This window comes from Numenius arquata, chromosome 11, assembly GCF_964106895.1.
Source record: "Numenius arquata chromosome 11, bNumArq3.hap1.1, whole genome shotgun sequence".
Lineage (NCBI taxonomy): Eukaryota > Metazoa > Chordata > Aves > Charadriiformes > Scolopacidae > Numenius > Numenius arquata.
Window position 1 is genome coordinate 8,867,328 of NC_133586.1, and position 15,579 is coordinate 8,882,906.

General features: G+C 57.4%; 1 protein-coding gene across 2 annotated transcripts; it reads right to left on the bottom strand.

The window, feature by feature from the left end:
• Positions 1 to 370: 370 nt before the first annotated feature.
• MFGE8 (milk fat globule EGF and factor V/VIII domain containing) lies at positions 371 to 11,316 on the bottom strand. 2 transcript variants are annotated; one of them, XM_074155700.1, is made up of 10 exons: positions 11,191 to 11,316; positions 7,427 to 7,552; positions 7,029 to 7,154; positions 6,383 to 6,496; positions 5,753 to 5,934; positions 5,344 to 5,499; positions 4,492 to 4,636; positions 3,414 to 3,598; positions 1,908 to 2,063; positions 371 to 1,786 (listed from the first exon to the last, which is right to left on the bottom strand). In XM_074155700.1, the coding sequence occupies exons 1-10, from the start codon at positions 11,261 to 11,263 to the stop codon at positions 1,643 to 1,645; spliced, it is 1,407 nt and encodes a 468-aa protein (XP_074011801.1). In that variant the 5' UTR covers positions 11,264 to 11,316; the 3' UTR covers positions 371 to 1,642. The 2 variants fall into 2 exon arrangements, with proteins under 2 accessions (XP_074011801.1, XP_074011800.1); XM_074155699.1 differs by having other exon boundaries at positions 3,414 to 3,616.
• Between the last annotated feature and the right edge of the window lie 4,263 nt (positions 11,317 to 15,579).

A 15,579-nucleotide genomic window follows, 5' to 3' on the forward strand; every position in this document is an offset into this window, starting at 1 on the left:
GTTTTGCTCTAAGCTGGAGGATTTGCTCCAGGATCAAAGCCAAAGGAGGAGACACAGGGTGTGGGGTGCTGATAGCGGCTTCCCTCCCCAGGTCCCATCCCGCTGGCCAGCTGCAAGCACAGGCTCCAGCAGCTGTGATGGGGTGGAGACAGCAGGGAAGACGCACAAAGCCCTGGTACCCTGTTTTGGGGCAGAAAATGGAGCTAGGAGGGTCTGTGAAAGCAGGAGAGGTGCAGGGTCAGCAGAGCAGCCAGTAGCCCCCCAGGATGGAGGAGGCCGGGGGCTTAGAAGGGATCTCGGGGGCTCACCAGACCTGCCGAGCTTTGGGAGGCGGCTCTCGGGGAGGCACAGAGCAGCCAAGCCAACAGCTCCAAAGTTTCAGCTGGTTTTAATACTGTCAGAGACATCCTGGAGTGGGGCCATCGCCACCCCCACCATCCCACCTGGGCTCCCTCGGCACTTGCCAAAGCAAACCCACCGCCAGCCCAGCCCCACGGCCGCTTCACATCCCAGCAGGAGGGGAAGCATCGCCACCAGTGCTGCTGCTGGACACCCTGCCTGCGCTCCCGCTTGCCAGCGCTGGGTCTCGCTCATCTCCTACTGCTAATCCCAAGGGCTCGAGCAATGCAAGAGGCTCCCCTCCAGCCCACGGAAAGGGAAAAATTCAGGTTACAAAAAGGGTCATGGCACAGGTCTCTGCCTACTGCATTTGGGTAGTTTAACCACCACCTTTCTCTGCACCCTTGTGGCTACAAACCGTCTTTCCCCCGCTACCAGATCGCAGCCCCCCTGGTCACTGCTTTGTTCCAGGGACAAGGGACGTCCAGGCACCCCAAACTGTAGTAAGGTGGGGATGGCGGGAATGCTGAGAGTTGGAGGACACTGGAGCCGGTGTCCCGGGAAGGGGAATGGGCAGCGCCTGCCAGAATGCCAGCCGTGGCGCCAGCCGGGAACGCCCAGCGAGTAGAGCCACCAGCAATGGGGACCCAGTGCCTCTTGATAGGAGCCATCTCATCACTCCCCTCGCACTATGCGGTGCTGACACCACAGGCAAGGAGACCCAGGGCCTGGCAAAATGGGCAAGGGACAACAGCTGAGTCGGTTTTTCAGAGCCCTTGCTTGCAGCTGTGCAGGGAGCCAGAGGGACGTCGGAGGCTGCGAGCCCGGGGTGCCTGCCCTAAGCCCCCCAGAACTGCTGAGCCCCGAGCCCCAGTGCAGGCAAGGGACTGCTGCTGGCTGCAGCCTCTCTGCTGGAAGCAGAAGCAAAAAGGGGAGAAAATTTGTCTCCAGGCTTAGCTGGGAGGATGCAGCCAAGCCCTGGTTGCAGGAGAGGGTCCCCCCGCAAAGCCCCATTCAAAGGATGGGGTCCCCCAGCCAAGCCCCAGTTGCAGGAGGGGGTCTCATCCCTGGCTAGCGGGGCAAAAGGGCTGAAGCCATCCCCACATCCCACCTGCAAGGGCCCCGTAAAGTGCAGTGCTGCAGCCCCAGCACCAACCTGGGGCAGGGCAGCCCTCCCAGCTGCCTCCTGAGTTTGGGGACATGGAGAAGGGGGGTGTGAGGTCAGAGCAGGAGCAGGCAGGGGTGGGCAGGGTGCAGGCCAGGCGGCAGGGAAGAGGAGCCCCGTCCTTCCTCCCCCGGGCTCCTACTCGTCACAGCCCAGCAGCTCCACGCGCAGGGTGATGCGGTTGTGCCAGGCCACAGGCAGGATGCGGACGAAGCGAGCGTAGAAGGGCACATCAAACACGTTCTTCTTGTGTGAGTAGTTGTCGCTGTTACCGTGGAAGATCTAAAGGGAAAAAGGTGGGTGTCAGCACCGCCAGGATCTCCCCACCACCATCCCATCCCTCTCTACAGCAGCATCCCTGAGCCCCAGGAGGTCACTGGCCACCTTGCCCAGTCCCACACACCTTGGTGCTGTTTGTCTGACCATCCCGGTAGAGGGTCCAGGACGTGCCATTGTCGCTGTAGGCCACCTTGTAGGCTGCCACGTATTGGATATGCCCAAAGTCGCGGGCTCCTTGCGTGATGATGCCCGTCACCTTCTTCTGGTCCCGGAGATCGATCTGGCACAGAGACAAGGCTCGTCGAGGCTCCCCACAGGAGCAGTGCTCCCACCCCAGAGCATCCCGTATGTCCCAGAGGCAGCCGGGATGCACTGACCCTCAGGGGTCGAGAGTGGAGAAAACACCACTCGACCCCTGCCCCAGTGCCAAAGTGACTAATAAAACACTACCACGAAATATTTGACCCTTTAACACTTGCAGCATCCCTCAAAGCAACCCAAAGCAGGACGCAAACCCTGCCACCTCAGCTCCATTCCCCATCGCTGCCGCCTCAACATTTTTTGCTGAAAAGGTCAATGTAGGAATGATGGCAAAAAAATCTCAATACAAAAAAAAATAATAAAGGATTCCCAGAGGAATCCACTGGAAAGTCATTCTGGCTGAGAAAATATGCAATTCAGCGCGGTCTGACATTTGGGTTGTGAGATGGTTTCTATTCTCTTTACTCTGCCACACTGGGCTACTGCTGCTGGCACACTACAGGGTAACCCAGCAAATGAGATGATTTACTCCTTAATTTATTTCCCATTTTATGCTCATCAAGGGCAGTACTAGCTATACGTATACACATATATATGTCTATATACGAGTATACATGTAAATCTATGTACACGTACACAGGCAGCCTGTGGTGTGACAGCCCAACTCAGCGTGTCATCCCGACCCCATCAGCAGACGTCTTGATAAGCTCGTTTATTTAGGGCCATGGAGCAGCTGCTTTTAATCATTTCCCAAATAAAAAGCGGGACAAATATCTAAACTGCTTTGTCGCATTATGTCATGAAATCATGTGAAAAGTACAAAAACAGGGGAGGAAAGGAAGCTGAGAAGGAAATTTCAAAACTATTTGTTCCCATTCCAGATTGGGAAGAGAAAAGCAAACCTGATTTTTTTCCTGCAAAATAGAAACGTGGTGTTCTGGGCAGCCGGAGGGTCGTGGGACGGTCACACCAGGCTGGGATGGCATTTCCCCAGGGTGCGATGCAGAGCTGGGGTGCTGTGGGCTCAGTGCACCCCACAAGAAGGTCTGCAGAGAGGGCACCACCCTGTCCCTGTCCCTGTGGACACTGATGTTTCTGACCCAGCGCTCCAACATCACTGCTAAAAACGGTGGCTGCAGCCCCATCCCAACTTGTCCCTGCAATCCCAGCTCTGGGAGAGCCATGCTGTGCTGCATGCCCCACGGCTGCACCATCCCAGTGGCTCTGCCCAGTCTCTCCCACCGTGCCAGTCCTGCTTCCAACCACCGTGGTACAGGAGGTGGCCCCAGGCAGAGGAGGTGGCCCTGGGCACAGCTGGAGGAGCTGGGGAGGAGAAATCAGGTTGCAGAGGGAAGGAACTGAGACCCACCTGCAGCCACTCGGACTGGCCATTGTGGAGCGCCGTCCAGGCGTTGGTTTTGCCCGTCTTGTCCAGGCGAGCATAATGGGGGTGCCAGGTAAGGGCGTCGATGCCCCAGGTCTTGAAGACGCTGGAGGCTGTGATCTGCTGGTCGGAGATCAGGCGGGATTTCATGCCCAAAGGCTCCGAGCAACCTGCCGTGTTGAAATACACTGTAACACAATGGTTTACACAGGAGGTGAAAAGGAAAGAGTCCACGGCACCGTCGCAAGCAAAACCCCGCGGACCCAGCAGAAGCCATCCCGATGTCCCCACGTTTCCACAGCCCGGAGCGGCAGGAAAGGCCGGGCAGGGAAAGGCTCAGCAGAAGCACAGAGTTGCAGCTCGCTGGCCTTTCCCTGGGATTTTTAGCTCCCAGCTATTCCCTGGCTCACAGTGCCTCCTGCTGCAAGGATGCATGGATGTCCCTGCAGCACAGCCCGGCCCGAGAGGACAGAGAGTTTCGGCAGGAGGCAGAGGAGGACGCTTTCACGGGTGAAGAGAGCAAGGCAAAGCCATCTCCAGCCCACAGCTTGGCCGGCACTGCACCCAGCAGCAGCAGGACACGACCCAAGCCCCCGCGGAGCCTTGCACCCGCACAGGTCCCGCTCGGCTGCCGGGGACATGCCGCAGGGTAGGAATGAGGGAGGCACAGGGAAAGGGCTCAGACTAATCATCCCTCATGTTTCCCAGAGGACTTTGATCCTTGGTGCTTTCCAAGCTCTCCAGCAGGAAAAGGAGCTAGTTCGCAGCTCGGACGGGAAAGGGACACAATAAAAACCCCTCAGCTGGGAACTGGGACAGCTTGGGAAGGTGTTAGCAGCGTGAGAACGCAGCTCAAGCCTGGCTGAGCTGGTGGGATTAACGGCTTGTGGTCCCCAAAAGCACCCGTGGGTATTTCCAGGCATCACGTAGCCGGCATGAGAAAAAACAAAAGCTGACAAAGCCCCTGCCCCAGGGGGTCAGAACCGGTACAAGAGGTGATGTCCTGCCCTGTGTCACCCCCTGCCCTGCGGTCCCTGGGGAGGGGAGAGCCACCGACATTTACCGTTCATCTCGCAGCCGATGAGTTCAAAGCGCAGCGTGCAGGCACGGCGGCACATCACGGGGTAGATACGGATGAACTGGGCGGTGATGGGAGGGTTGAACATGTTGGTCTGCATGGTGCCATAGTCCGTGTTCCCCTGGAAAACCTGCAAGGGCGAGCAGGGCTGAGTGCCCCAGCCCTCCCGCAGCCTTGTGCACAAAGCCCTTCCCGTTACAGCAATGCTCCCCAAATTGCAACAAGCAGAGAGAGGTGGCTTGTTTCTTTCTTTTTAACACAATAAAAACAGTCAGGTCATGTTTTCATACATTTTTTCCACCGCTGCAGAAACAAGATAAACTTTTCTTTTTTTTTTCAAGCAAGGCAGATATTCCCAGCCATTCCCTGGATGCTCAAAAATCAAGCATGAGACGCTTGCCATAAAAACTGAGAGCGGGGAGTGCTGCATTCCATGGCTATTCCTGCTTCGAGAGTGAGAGACGCTGTCAGCTCATGCTGGGTGCAGACACAGCACCGAGCCATGTAAACCATTTGCTGGCACTTCCCGACCATGCCCGGTTCCCACAGTGTGTCAGCGATAAAGATGTTATCTGAATGACCTAAATAAGTCAGCGCTGCTTCTTTGGTTGTGCTTATTATGGTCAATTAAACAGAGCCAGAGAGTGCTGCCTGGCGCTGGAACCATCTGTGCCATCTCGCTGCTAGGATGGTTCCCAACATGCCTTTGACCCAGGTTAAAAGCACTTTCCCAAACATGGGGAGAGTCTGAGATGCAGCTCACAGCCACGACGGCACCCGCAGCACCCCTGGGTGGGGGGATCCCGCATGGCCCCCTCACAGAGCATCGCAGCCCACCTTGTCTATGTCCTGCTTCTCATCCTTGAAGAAGGTGAACTCCCGCCCATCCAGACTGTAAGCGACTTTGTAGGCGCGGACGTACTCCGGCTGGCCCACGCGGCGAGCGCCTTGCGTGATGATCCCAGTCAGCCGCATCTTCCGCAGCAGGTTGGCCTGGGCAGGAGAAGACAACGTGAGCTTGGATAGGGTGCACAGCTCCTGTGCCACCCCAGGTCCCCATCACCCCCCCAGGGACCTCATCTTCTCCAGGCACGCCACAAGATGTCCTTGGGCGGCACCTTGCAGCAGCAATTTAGCCCTGCCATTGCCACCAGAAGCAGAAAAATCCCATGACAGCAGCCCAGCAAGATCAGCTGGGGTACCAGGGCTGCCCGCTACACCGGTGCTCCCAGTCCTGAGCAGGTACCTGAATCCAGGGGCTCTTGTCGTAGTTGCTGGAGGTCCAGGCATTGACGATGCCCTGGTTGTTGAGGCGGGCAAGCTCTGGTCCCCAGCGCTGGAGGCCGAGGAAGCCGTAGTAGACAGAGGATGCCGAGAGCTGGGCGTCGGAGATGGCTCCTCCTTCCATGCCCAGGAGAACTGCACAGCCTGGGGGTGTGGGCAAGAGAGGACAGAGTGGAAACATCAGCACCAAAGAGAGATGGTGACCAGGGAGCAAAACCAGGGGGTCATCTGCCTCTTGCCTGGGGACAGGGCAGGAGATGGAGGCCAGTGCTAGGACCTGCTTGTCCCTTATGTGTTCCCCCCTCCTCAGCCTTCAGCCCAAACCACACCATTCATCAGCTCCTCTCTGGATGAGGAAAGGGCCACTCTGGGGCCCCTCTAGAGAGGAGATGGTATCTTCCCGGGGATGCTCCCCCATCAGGACCAGGCTTGCTGGTACCAAGCACAGCTGGCACACAGGCGCCTGTGGCTGCCCTCCAGATCCCCTAAACTAGCTGGTGAGATCTCTCCTGGGTGCGTTAGCAATGGGCGACAGGGCAGTGGGGAAGAGGGAGGGAAAGAGAATTCTGTACAGTTGGTGCCAGGTACTTACGGACGTGGCAGGTCTTCCCCAAAAACGGAGAAGGACACTTGCAGGCATAGTCGCCATCCAGATCCAGGCAAGTACCTCCATTTTTGCAAGGCTGGGAATGGCAGTCGTTCTTGTCTAGGAGACAGAGTGGGGGAGCTCAGGAGGTGGCCCCAAAACCAGTCCCAGGGAGGAGACCCCTCATTCAGTGCAGCAATAACAGGGGAGAGGCATCCCCTGAGCAAGGACCACAGCAGCTTCCCTGCTGATACAGTGGCACAGGTTGAAGTTCTAACTTCAAGGAGCTACCTAAGCCATGTCCCCGCTGACTGCAGCTGCACGGATGCATCAGGACATGCAGCCACAGCAAGGCTGGGAGCTCATGTGGAGCGGGCTGAGCCTCCAGGCAGCCCTTGTCCCATTACTTGAGACACCGTGTCCCTCCAGAGATGCAGAGCAAGGCTCAGACACATCTGTGTCCCTGTACCGTGGTCCTTCCCTCAAATCTACGAGGTCCAAACCAGCACATGGTCCCCAATAGAGCCCAGAGCCCAACTCAGCCACAGCTGCAAACACCCCCCAGGTGTCACCACGGTGCTGCCCAGGGGGTCCCCAAGCCCTTAGCAGCAGAGTAGCCTCCCCCAGTCCTCCCAGACCCCACTGTACTCACTGTTCTGGCAGTGCACCCCATCGTACCCTGCGGGGCACTTGCAGATGTAGTCAGTGAAGACGTCCCCCCGGTTTGGGACCAGCTGGCACTCACCATTGTTATGGCAAGGATTGGGGTGGCAGGGGCCTGGGAAGGGGAAAAATGGTTGTAATACAGGCACAGGTGGAAAATAAGACCATCCAGTGGGATATTGCTTCCTGAAGACATCGCACACACACCCCCAAGTGATGGAGGTCACTACACCCCTGGTTGGATCTCCATTCTATATGCTCATCAGCAGGGCTGGACCCCAGAACCAGATCCCAGGGCCAGTGGTGCAGGGCCACAATGAGGGCATGATGCCACGCTGCAAGGCTCCTGGTCTTCACGGAGCCCCCGTGATGGGGTCAGCACCTCACCTTTCTCTGTCTCATTGCAGTCAATTCCAACGTAGCCCTCGGGGCAGATGCAGAAGAAGGGGGCCTCATTAATCCCAGTCAGGCAGGTGCCCCCATTCTGACAGTGGTTCACTTCGCAGAAGTCACCTGAAAGCGAAGCCACATCATCTCAAAGGCGGTCACCCACCAGAGCCCCATGGATGCACACAGAGGAATCCCCACAGCATGCCGCAGGGAGGGGAGCACCCAGCAGGGGCCGGTGGGACCAGCTGCCAGATCCCACACAGGGCTGATGGCGTTCAAGAGCGATGGTTGAGACCAGGAGTATGAGAGGGTGGCCAGGACCTGCCCTGCCCTGGCGCAGTGAAAAAGGGCTTTAACAGAGCTTACACGTCAAACCAAAGCCAGGGGAAACCCAGGTCTTTGGTGCATCAAATGTTTCCACTGCTCAGTTGGGAAGGTGGCCAGGCTGGGGCTCGCTCAGGCGTGAGCAGAACAGGATTATTCAAGGGAACGGAGCTGGTCCCATGGCTGGGTTTTGCTAATGAAAGTTAGTACTCGCAAGACTGAAAAAAATCTTCATAGGGGGAGCCCGCATGCCTTGGTTCTCAGATGCTGAAGACATGCGAGGAGGGAACATAAGGTCCATGCCTGCACAATGTCTGCCTGAACTCCGTTCACTCCGACCACTCTCCAAGCAGCTCCCACCAGGCAGCCCCAGCCCACAGGCAGGTCCCCCTGGGCAGCTGGTGGGGCTGCACTGTCCTCCCTGTGTGTCCATCCACTTCCAGCATCTCCTATGGTATTGGGTTTACTTGGCAAGGCGGTGGTAGCTGGGGGACTGCAGAGGTGGCTTCTGTGAGAAGACACCAGGAGCTGCCCCCAGGCTGGGGACAGTCAATCCCAGACCACTCCAAAAGAGATCCACTGCTGCCCAAAGCTAAGCCACCACAACACTGGCGTTGCCTCTGCGACAATATATGCAAGATAAGGTAAAAAACCGCTGCACAGCAGCTGTGGGAGAGAGGAGTGAGAAAAATGTGAGAGAAACAGCCCTGCAGACACCCTGGGAAGAGAAAAAGGAAGGGGAGAAGGTGCTCCAGGCATGGTAGCAGGGCCCTGCAGCTCCTGGTGAATATCATGGAAAAGCAGGTTGTCCCCCTGCAACCTGTGGAGAAGACCACAGTGGAGCAGGTTGTCTCCCTGCAGCCCATGGAGAACCCCACACTGGAGCAGTCTGTTCCTGATAAGCTGTACTCCATAGAAAGGACCCACACTGGACCAGCTCTCAAAGAACTGCAGCCCGTGGGAAGGACCCACACTGGAGATTTTTCATCTTCTCTTCTCCCCCATGTCCTGCTGAGGAGGCAGAGTGAGGGAGTGGCTGGGTGGGCACCCGGCAGCCAGCCGAGGTCAACCCACTGCACCCATCAACCTTCAGCTCCCCATTGCAGTGCTCAATCAGACTGCAAGAGCCAGGCTGAAATTCCTCCCACCCTCAATTTATGGCCCAAGAGCTGCAAGACAGCAACCATAGACCATCCATAAACCTAGACCAGATTCCTACAGATCTGGCTGAAAGCCTCAATAACTCCTCGCCAAGCGCTGGGACAGCACATCCCTTGATGCCAGGTTCTTCTCTGCCACACTACAGGAGTCAGAGCAAGGGCTGAACTCAGGTGGAGACCCGGGAATAACCCCCCTCACTACCTGCATGCCCTGGAGAAGGTGGAAGTTAATGAGCTGTGGGCTCGCTGCCTGGACCCACACCAAACAGCACAGCTCTCATTAGCCTAAGCTACTACTCAGCGAGCTCCTACTCATTAGTCTTTTAATAGCAGGGCTCCTTTGAGTTAATCCTACTCTTCCTGACACTCTGCATCTGTAGGGTACACACTGGTGGCAGACAGTGGCAGCGCTACGTGAAGGTTTCCGAAAAGATGCCGTAGCTCCCTTAGCCCAGCCTCAGGAGGCAGAAAAACTTGGGCACTGGTTCAAGTCGCTGCCTGCGCTGCCCAGCCTGTTCTGCATGACCTCATGCTCCATCAATGCGCTGCCATGAGCTACAGCATGGGAGGAGAGCGCTCGTGCTGATATGTGGGGATGCCTTTGCCCCACGCCCCTCCGCAGGTCTCGGGCGCATCCAGCCTCCCCATCCCAAGGATTTCTCCCGGCAGCCGGCCAAGGCGCCGGAGACAGAGCTACTTCTGTTCAGCAGTGGGGGCCAGCTGCTTCCCCAGGCACGGAGCGCCAAGGAACGTGTGCTCCCCGGCATCCGCGCTGCCTCCGACGCAGGAGTGTCCAGGGTGGGACACAGCAGCAAAGGAGCAAGGGTTCCTCCCAGGGTCAGGACAGGAGGGGTTCCCATTTTTATACTTTTAATTATCCCAAGTAACTGGACTCCCTTTTATCCCCTCCCAGGAATACTCCCTTACAAGGTGGATCTCACTAGCCAGCCCCCTGCCCAGCAGAGAGGCATATGGGTCACATTTTCCACTGTGGCAAGTAGTTTTGGATGCTCCTATTTCTCGTCTGTTTCAGGCCTGGTTTCGGAGAAGTTCAGCATCTCCATCCTCCCCACACACATTTTTCTCCGGTCAAGGACAGAACTATCACAGGCTGGACAGTCAGGAACCAAGGCAACAAAGATCAGCCACCACTTTTGGAAATGTTTGCTTATACGAACCCACAGGCTGGCTGGAAGGCAAAAATAACATCCTCCAAAAACTGGGACGGCTCATTCCAGCGGGGCTGGGGGAGGTCAGGTCAAGCCTGTCTCGGGAGGGCAAAATGGGCACTTCTGCAGAGGGAGAGCGAGCAGAAACAGGGCCTTCCTCACAGCACATCTTCCTGCTGCCCTTTGTCCCCTGGCCCGGAGCCTGCACTTGGGCTTTGCTCCCCTTTTTCCTGGTCTCACACACCCCTTTTGGAGTCAACCACCCCAGGCATGATCCACAGGATGATGATGGAGCTACTTCTCCCCGGGGTTCCCCTGGCCAAGTCAGCCCAGCGTGCTGTGCCAGGCGGTCCCAGGGAAGCTGTTTACATCGTGGGCACGGTTATCTAAGCCTGAAAGCACGGGACAGCCCAGCTGAGCTATTCCCGGCTCGGGAGCAAGGACAGGTCTTGCTTGCAGCAGCAGCTCTGGGGGCTGCACACCCTCTCACTCGCCACCCCTGCAGCCCACACATGGCAGCCTGGACCCTCTTACCCTGCACCCCAGATCCTCTCGCTCTGCACCCCAGATCCCCTCCACCTTGGGTTCCCCTGCACCCTGTATCCCCTGCATCCTGGCTCCTCATCACCCTGGGCTCCCTGGCACCCCTGATCCCTGGCACCGCAGCTTCTCAGGCTCCCTGGCACCCCTGATGCCAAGCACTCTGGCCCCCCTGCACCTCAGGTGCCTCTGCACCCCGGATCTCCTACGCACCAAACAACCCTGCACCCTGGATCCCATGTACCCCCATTACCCCGGGCTCCCTGGGACCTCTGATCCCCATCTTCTGTCCACCTCGTGTTCCCCTGCACCCCAGATCCCCTGCACACCGGACAACTCTGCACCCTGGATCCCCTGCACTCCAGAATCCCAGCACTCCACGTCCCCTGCATCCTGGCTCCCCGTCACCCCGGGCTGCCTGGCACCCCGGATCCCCGTCACACCGGACAACCCTGCACCCCGCATCCCCTGCACTCCCGATTCCCCAGCACCCCGGGCTCCTTGGCACGCTGTATCCCCTGCACTCCGGATCTCCTGCACCCCGGCACCCCGGCACCCCGGCACTCACCGGCCACCACCAGCAGCAGCGACAGCCCCAGCCCCAGGAAGAGCAGCGCCCGCCACGGCCTCTCCGCCTTCATGCTGCCTCCCGATCCGCACCGATGGCTCCGCGCCGCTCCGCTCCGCGCCGCTCCGCCGCGGGGCTCGGGGCGGGGAGTGACTCAGCCCGGCCCGGCGCGGCCCCACGTGCTCCGCCGCCCGCCCCCGGGGCGGGGACCGGCCCCCGCCGCGCCGGGCACAGGGTGACCCGCGGGTCCCACCCCCCCCGCCCCGAGAGCCCCCGCTGGGGAGCGGGGAGGGGGGGATGCGGGCTGAGCAGGCGGGGGGTGCCGGCAGCATGGGGGGTGCGGGCAGCAGAGGATTGCAGGGTGCGGGGGGGTACCCCAGCCACCCCGGGGTGCGGGGTGCAGGCAGCAGGGGGGGGTACCCCAGCCACCCCACGGCGGGAGGGCGAGAGGCAGTGTTGGGAGACGGGCCTGGTAGCCGAAGGTGCTTAATTAGCAGCTTGAACTGGTGATGCTCCGGGTCCATCGGCTCACCCCACGCCAGACCTTGGCTCTTAGACTTCCTGAGCCTGGCAGTGCCCGTGGCTCCCGGCCCTGGCTGGCAGGCAGAGGGGAGCAGAGCTGGACCGGGATACACTGGGGGCTGCCAGCACTTGGCAGGAGGAAGAGCTGTTTTGCAGCACAAATCCCCCTTTTCTCTCCCTGGGTGAGATGAAAGCTGGAGAGGGCTTCCCCTCCGCTGGGACGGGGCACCCATGAGCACCCCACGCCACCCTCGCACCCAGCATGCCCGCGTTGTGGGGTTTTCCCAAGCTCCTCCTCACCATCATCAAGGAAAACAGCTCGCAGCCAGGTCTGGGTGTGCACAGGAAAGGGGCTGAGGGGAAAAATAGCTCTGTGCCCAACGCACCACACCACTGGACTGTTGGTTCAGTCACAAACAAGCTCCTCTTCGAGCTGTGCCCGGCCCTCGAGGTCTGGAGAAGCCCAGCCATGCTCTCGAGAGGAGCTGGTGCCATGTGGGGAGCTCTGCCCTGGAAGGCAGAAACTGCGGGGCTAGAGCATATTCAGGCTAAATTCATATTCAGCAGCAAACACTTAAGAAGACGGCACAGGGAACTGCACATTACGGGAAAGCTGGATCATTTGCCCCGAAAATCCACCCTTAAGCCTTCCTAAACATGAAGTTGATTTTATCTCTTCTTGCAAAACTCTGCATTTCAGCATTAACTAACCCACCTCAGACACTCCGGCTGCTCATATTTACATGTTGACGCTGCCCAAGTGTTGCTACACTTCTGGCTTTGGCAACGCGGCCACCTCAGCCGGCAGCCAGCCGGGCAGCCCAGCCGCGCGCCGTGCACTTTGACCAGCTTTGGCCAGTCTTTCCACCTCATTTTCCATCCCCACTCCAGCATCCAGCCACTGTGGTCAACCAGTGCCCGTGAGAGCACCCAGACTGGGAGCGACACCCTGGGGACAGACCCACCAGCAGGCCCAGCTGCCCCGGCGTGAAGGCAGTTTGCTCGGCTGTTGGTGGCGTTGCTGGAGCACCAGGGCATGAGGAACACAGGGAGCTGGCCACATATTCCCACTCAGACCCACCACCCTCGCAGGTGGTGTTTCCTTCAATTAATAGTAACGTGAAGGAAGCTCCAGGCAGAGATTAAGTCCAGGGTAGGGAGAAACAGTGGCTGGAAAGGAGGGAGAGGACAAGAAAAAGTACTTGCTTTCGAATAACCCTTCAACCTCAGGGTAATTACTGCTGTGGTGTTCGGAGGAAAACAAGGTCAGGAGGAGGAAAGCGCAGGGCAAGATTCCCAGGCCGCTGCACAAGCAACTAGGACAAGGGTGTTTGTTCTGCTTCTTGAGGGGCTACTGCCAGGACTGGTCTCGGAGAGGATGCAAGACCCAAAGGGAGCTGCGGAAAAATCATCAGCCTCTCTAAAAACAGAAAGCAAAATGTTTTCGTCCTGTCCCTGGGGGCACGAATGCCGATGTCCCAAGGAACATGCATGAGAAAGGATATTAAAAAATGAGTGGTGGAGGCCAGGCGGAGTTACGCTCTCCATAGAGACAGCGCTTCCTGGAGACACCAGTGGCTCTTGGAATGGAGACCTGCGATGAAGCAGGGGATCCCAATGAGAAAGCGGGGTTGGGAAGAGCCTGTGCTGTCCCAGCTGGAAGAGGGAAGCTCTGGCTATGGGAGACAGAGAAGAGAGAGGAGTAACCTGTCAAGGACAGGGAAGCAGCGAGGAATGGAGACAGCCCCCACAGGCGTACACCACACCCCGGGTTCGTTCAGCTGCCAAGTTTTCACAAAGGATGGCTCTACTTGAAAGAGTTGGGTAGGTCGAAGGTCAGGCATAATTTCACTCCCTTCTGCAGGGATTACTTAGGCCTTGTTATAGCAGGATTTACCACTGGGTTTGGTTTCTTCTGCATGGAGATCTGCCAGGCTTTGCTGTGCCGTAACCCTTTCTGAGCCGTACAGATAGCCAATATCCTGGTTCCCATAGCTGGGGTGATAAAGAGGAAAAGAAGTGATGGGGTTGCATGTTTCTCTGATGCAATTCTCTGCATTTCCAAGCCTCTACAAAGGTGTTTTCCTGTTAAAAAGAGAGACGAACAATACACAGCCTGGCCCTTGCTCAAGCATAAAGCCCCCATCCGCCATAAAACTGGCCAGGGTGCGTCGCACAGCCAATGAGTTTGCGGTGATGACTCTGGTATCACCATAGTTTCAGGTTCCTCCTCTCCACTCCCTCTCAGACACTCACCTCTGACCCAGAGGACCTCTCCCCCCGCCATCAGATAGCAATAACACCCCCCCCAACCCCAGCAAAATCCTACTTACCTCCTGCATGGATCTTTTTTTTGGGCAGCAGCCCCTATTGTTTCAGCTATCTGTTCTATAAAGAAGTTCACTGGCTTAGGTTTATCTCAAAAGAAAGGCGGCCGTTACACCCCGAAGGGACTCCCCACCCGAAACGCTCCCACAACCCTCCCTGCAACATGGTTTTCTCCCCTCAGCCCAGCATCAAGGGCCCAGAAAACCCCCTAGCAGAGGTAGCCAGCCCCATCCCTGGCAGGCACGGCTCTTTCCTAGCACCCGAAGTTGTGGTTCAGGCCACAGCACAGGTCCTGGGAAGGTTTCCTGCCCCGTGGGATCAACACCCCGTCCTGCTACACATGCGAACTGCTCTGAGTGTGAAGGAGAAGCCATACACAGCACCATCAGAGAGGATTAAGCCCCAGTCTGCTCCTAATCCCTCTAACAGGATAACCAAGTGCTCAGCGCCAGCATCTCTAGCCTCCTACAGCCCCGGCCAGCGTCAGTGCCTGCCAGCGAGCCAGCGCCTGGTTTCCGACGGCTGCAGAAAACATCCACTGGCCAGGACAATCCTTGCATGTGGCTGGATTTCTCTGTTTATTTTCTAGAGGAAAAAAAAAAAAAAAAAGCTTTCCACACTCTCTGCCCTTTGTATCAAAAGGGCAACAGCTTCTTTAAGGCTTTACGTTTAGGGATGCTAATGTGTAGGTACCAGGAATTTCAGGACTATCTGAAGAAACCCAGATACTGAATATCCTCAGGGCATGGAAAGCTCTGTACAGCTACTGAGTGCCCTTCAGGGTACGTAAAACTTTGTGATTTAAAAGGAAGAAGGCAAAGGGCAGCACTGTCCCCCAGTTTTGCTCCATTCCCACTGCTGATCGTGTCAGAGGTCTGATGAGATCCCAGCCAGTTTAACTTCAAGTCCTTTGCTCTAAGCTCAGTAAACAAGATTATATCCAGCTTAGAGCTGGTGTGTGTGTGTAAGGTGCTTAATATAAGCACCTTTATATAACCCCCTTCTCTGAATTGAATGCTTTGCAGTCTTTAAGGATTTATCCACGTATATCTCCAACAGAAAAGGTGTTGCCTTCATCTTCGCTTGACAGATGGGAAACCAAGGGCTGGAGGGGCTTGAGGAGAGGACGTCTCCCTTTATTTTGTCCATCTACGAGGTAGGCGTGTGGGCTTGGCCTCTTACACACACCTCCTCAGCAGTTGGTGGTAAACAAAAGGTCATTCAGATCTGCTACAGGAGGAATCTCCCTGGGAGACAGCAGAGGATGGATCAGCACCAACCACTGGCCAGGACTAAACCCCTGCGTGGTGGTGGCTGCTCCCTACGGACTGCCCAGGAAGGATGGAGCAGAGCCCACATCCCAGAGTCACCTTGCCCCTCTCTAGCCTGTCGGTTGAAAGCACCCATCCAGTAACAGGAACTGACACTCCGTGGTATTCCATGATGCACAATCGAAACCGCTTATGGATTAGCAGCAACAAGCAGCCTGACTGTGCGCAAGCAGTGAGCAGATCCTACAGGCAGATAAGCTGTGGCTCT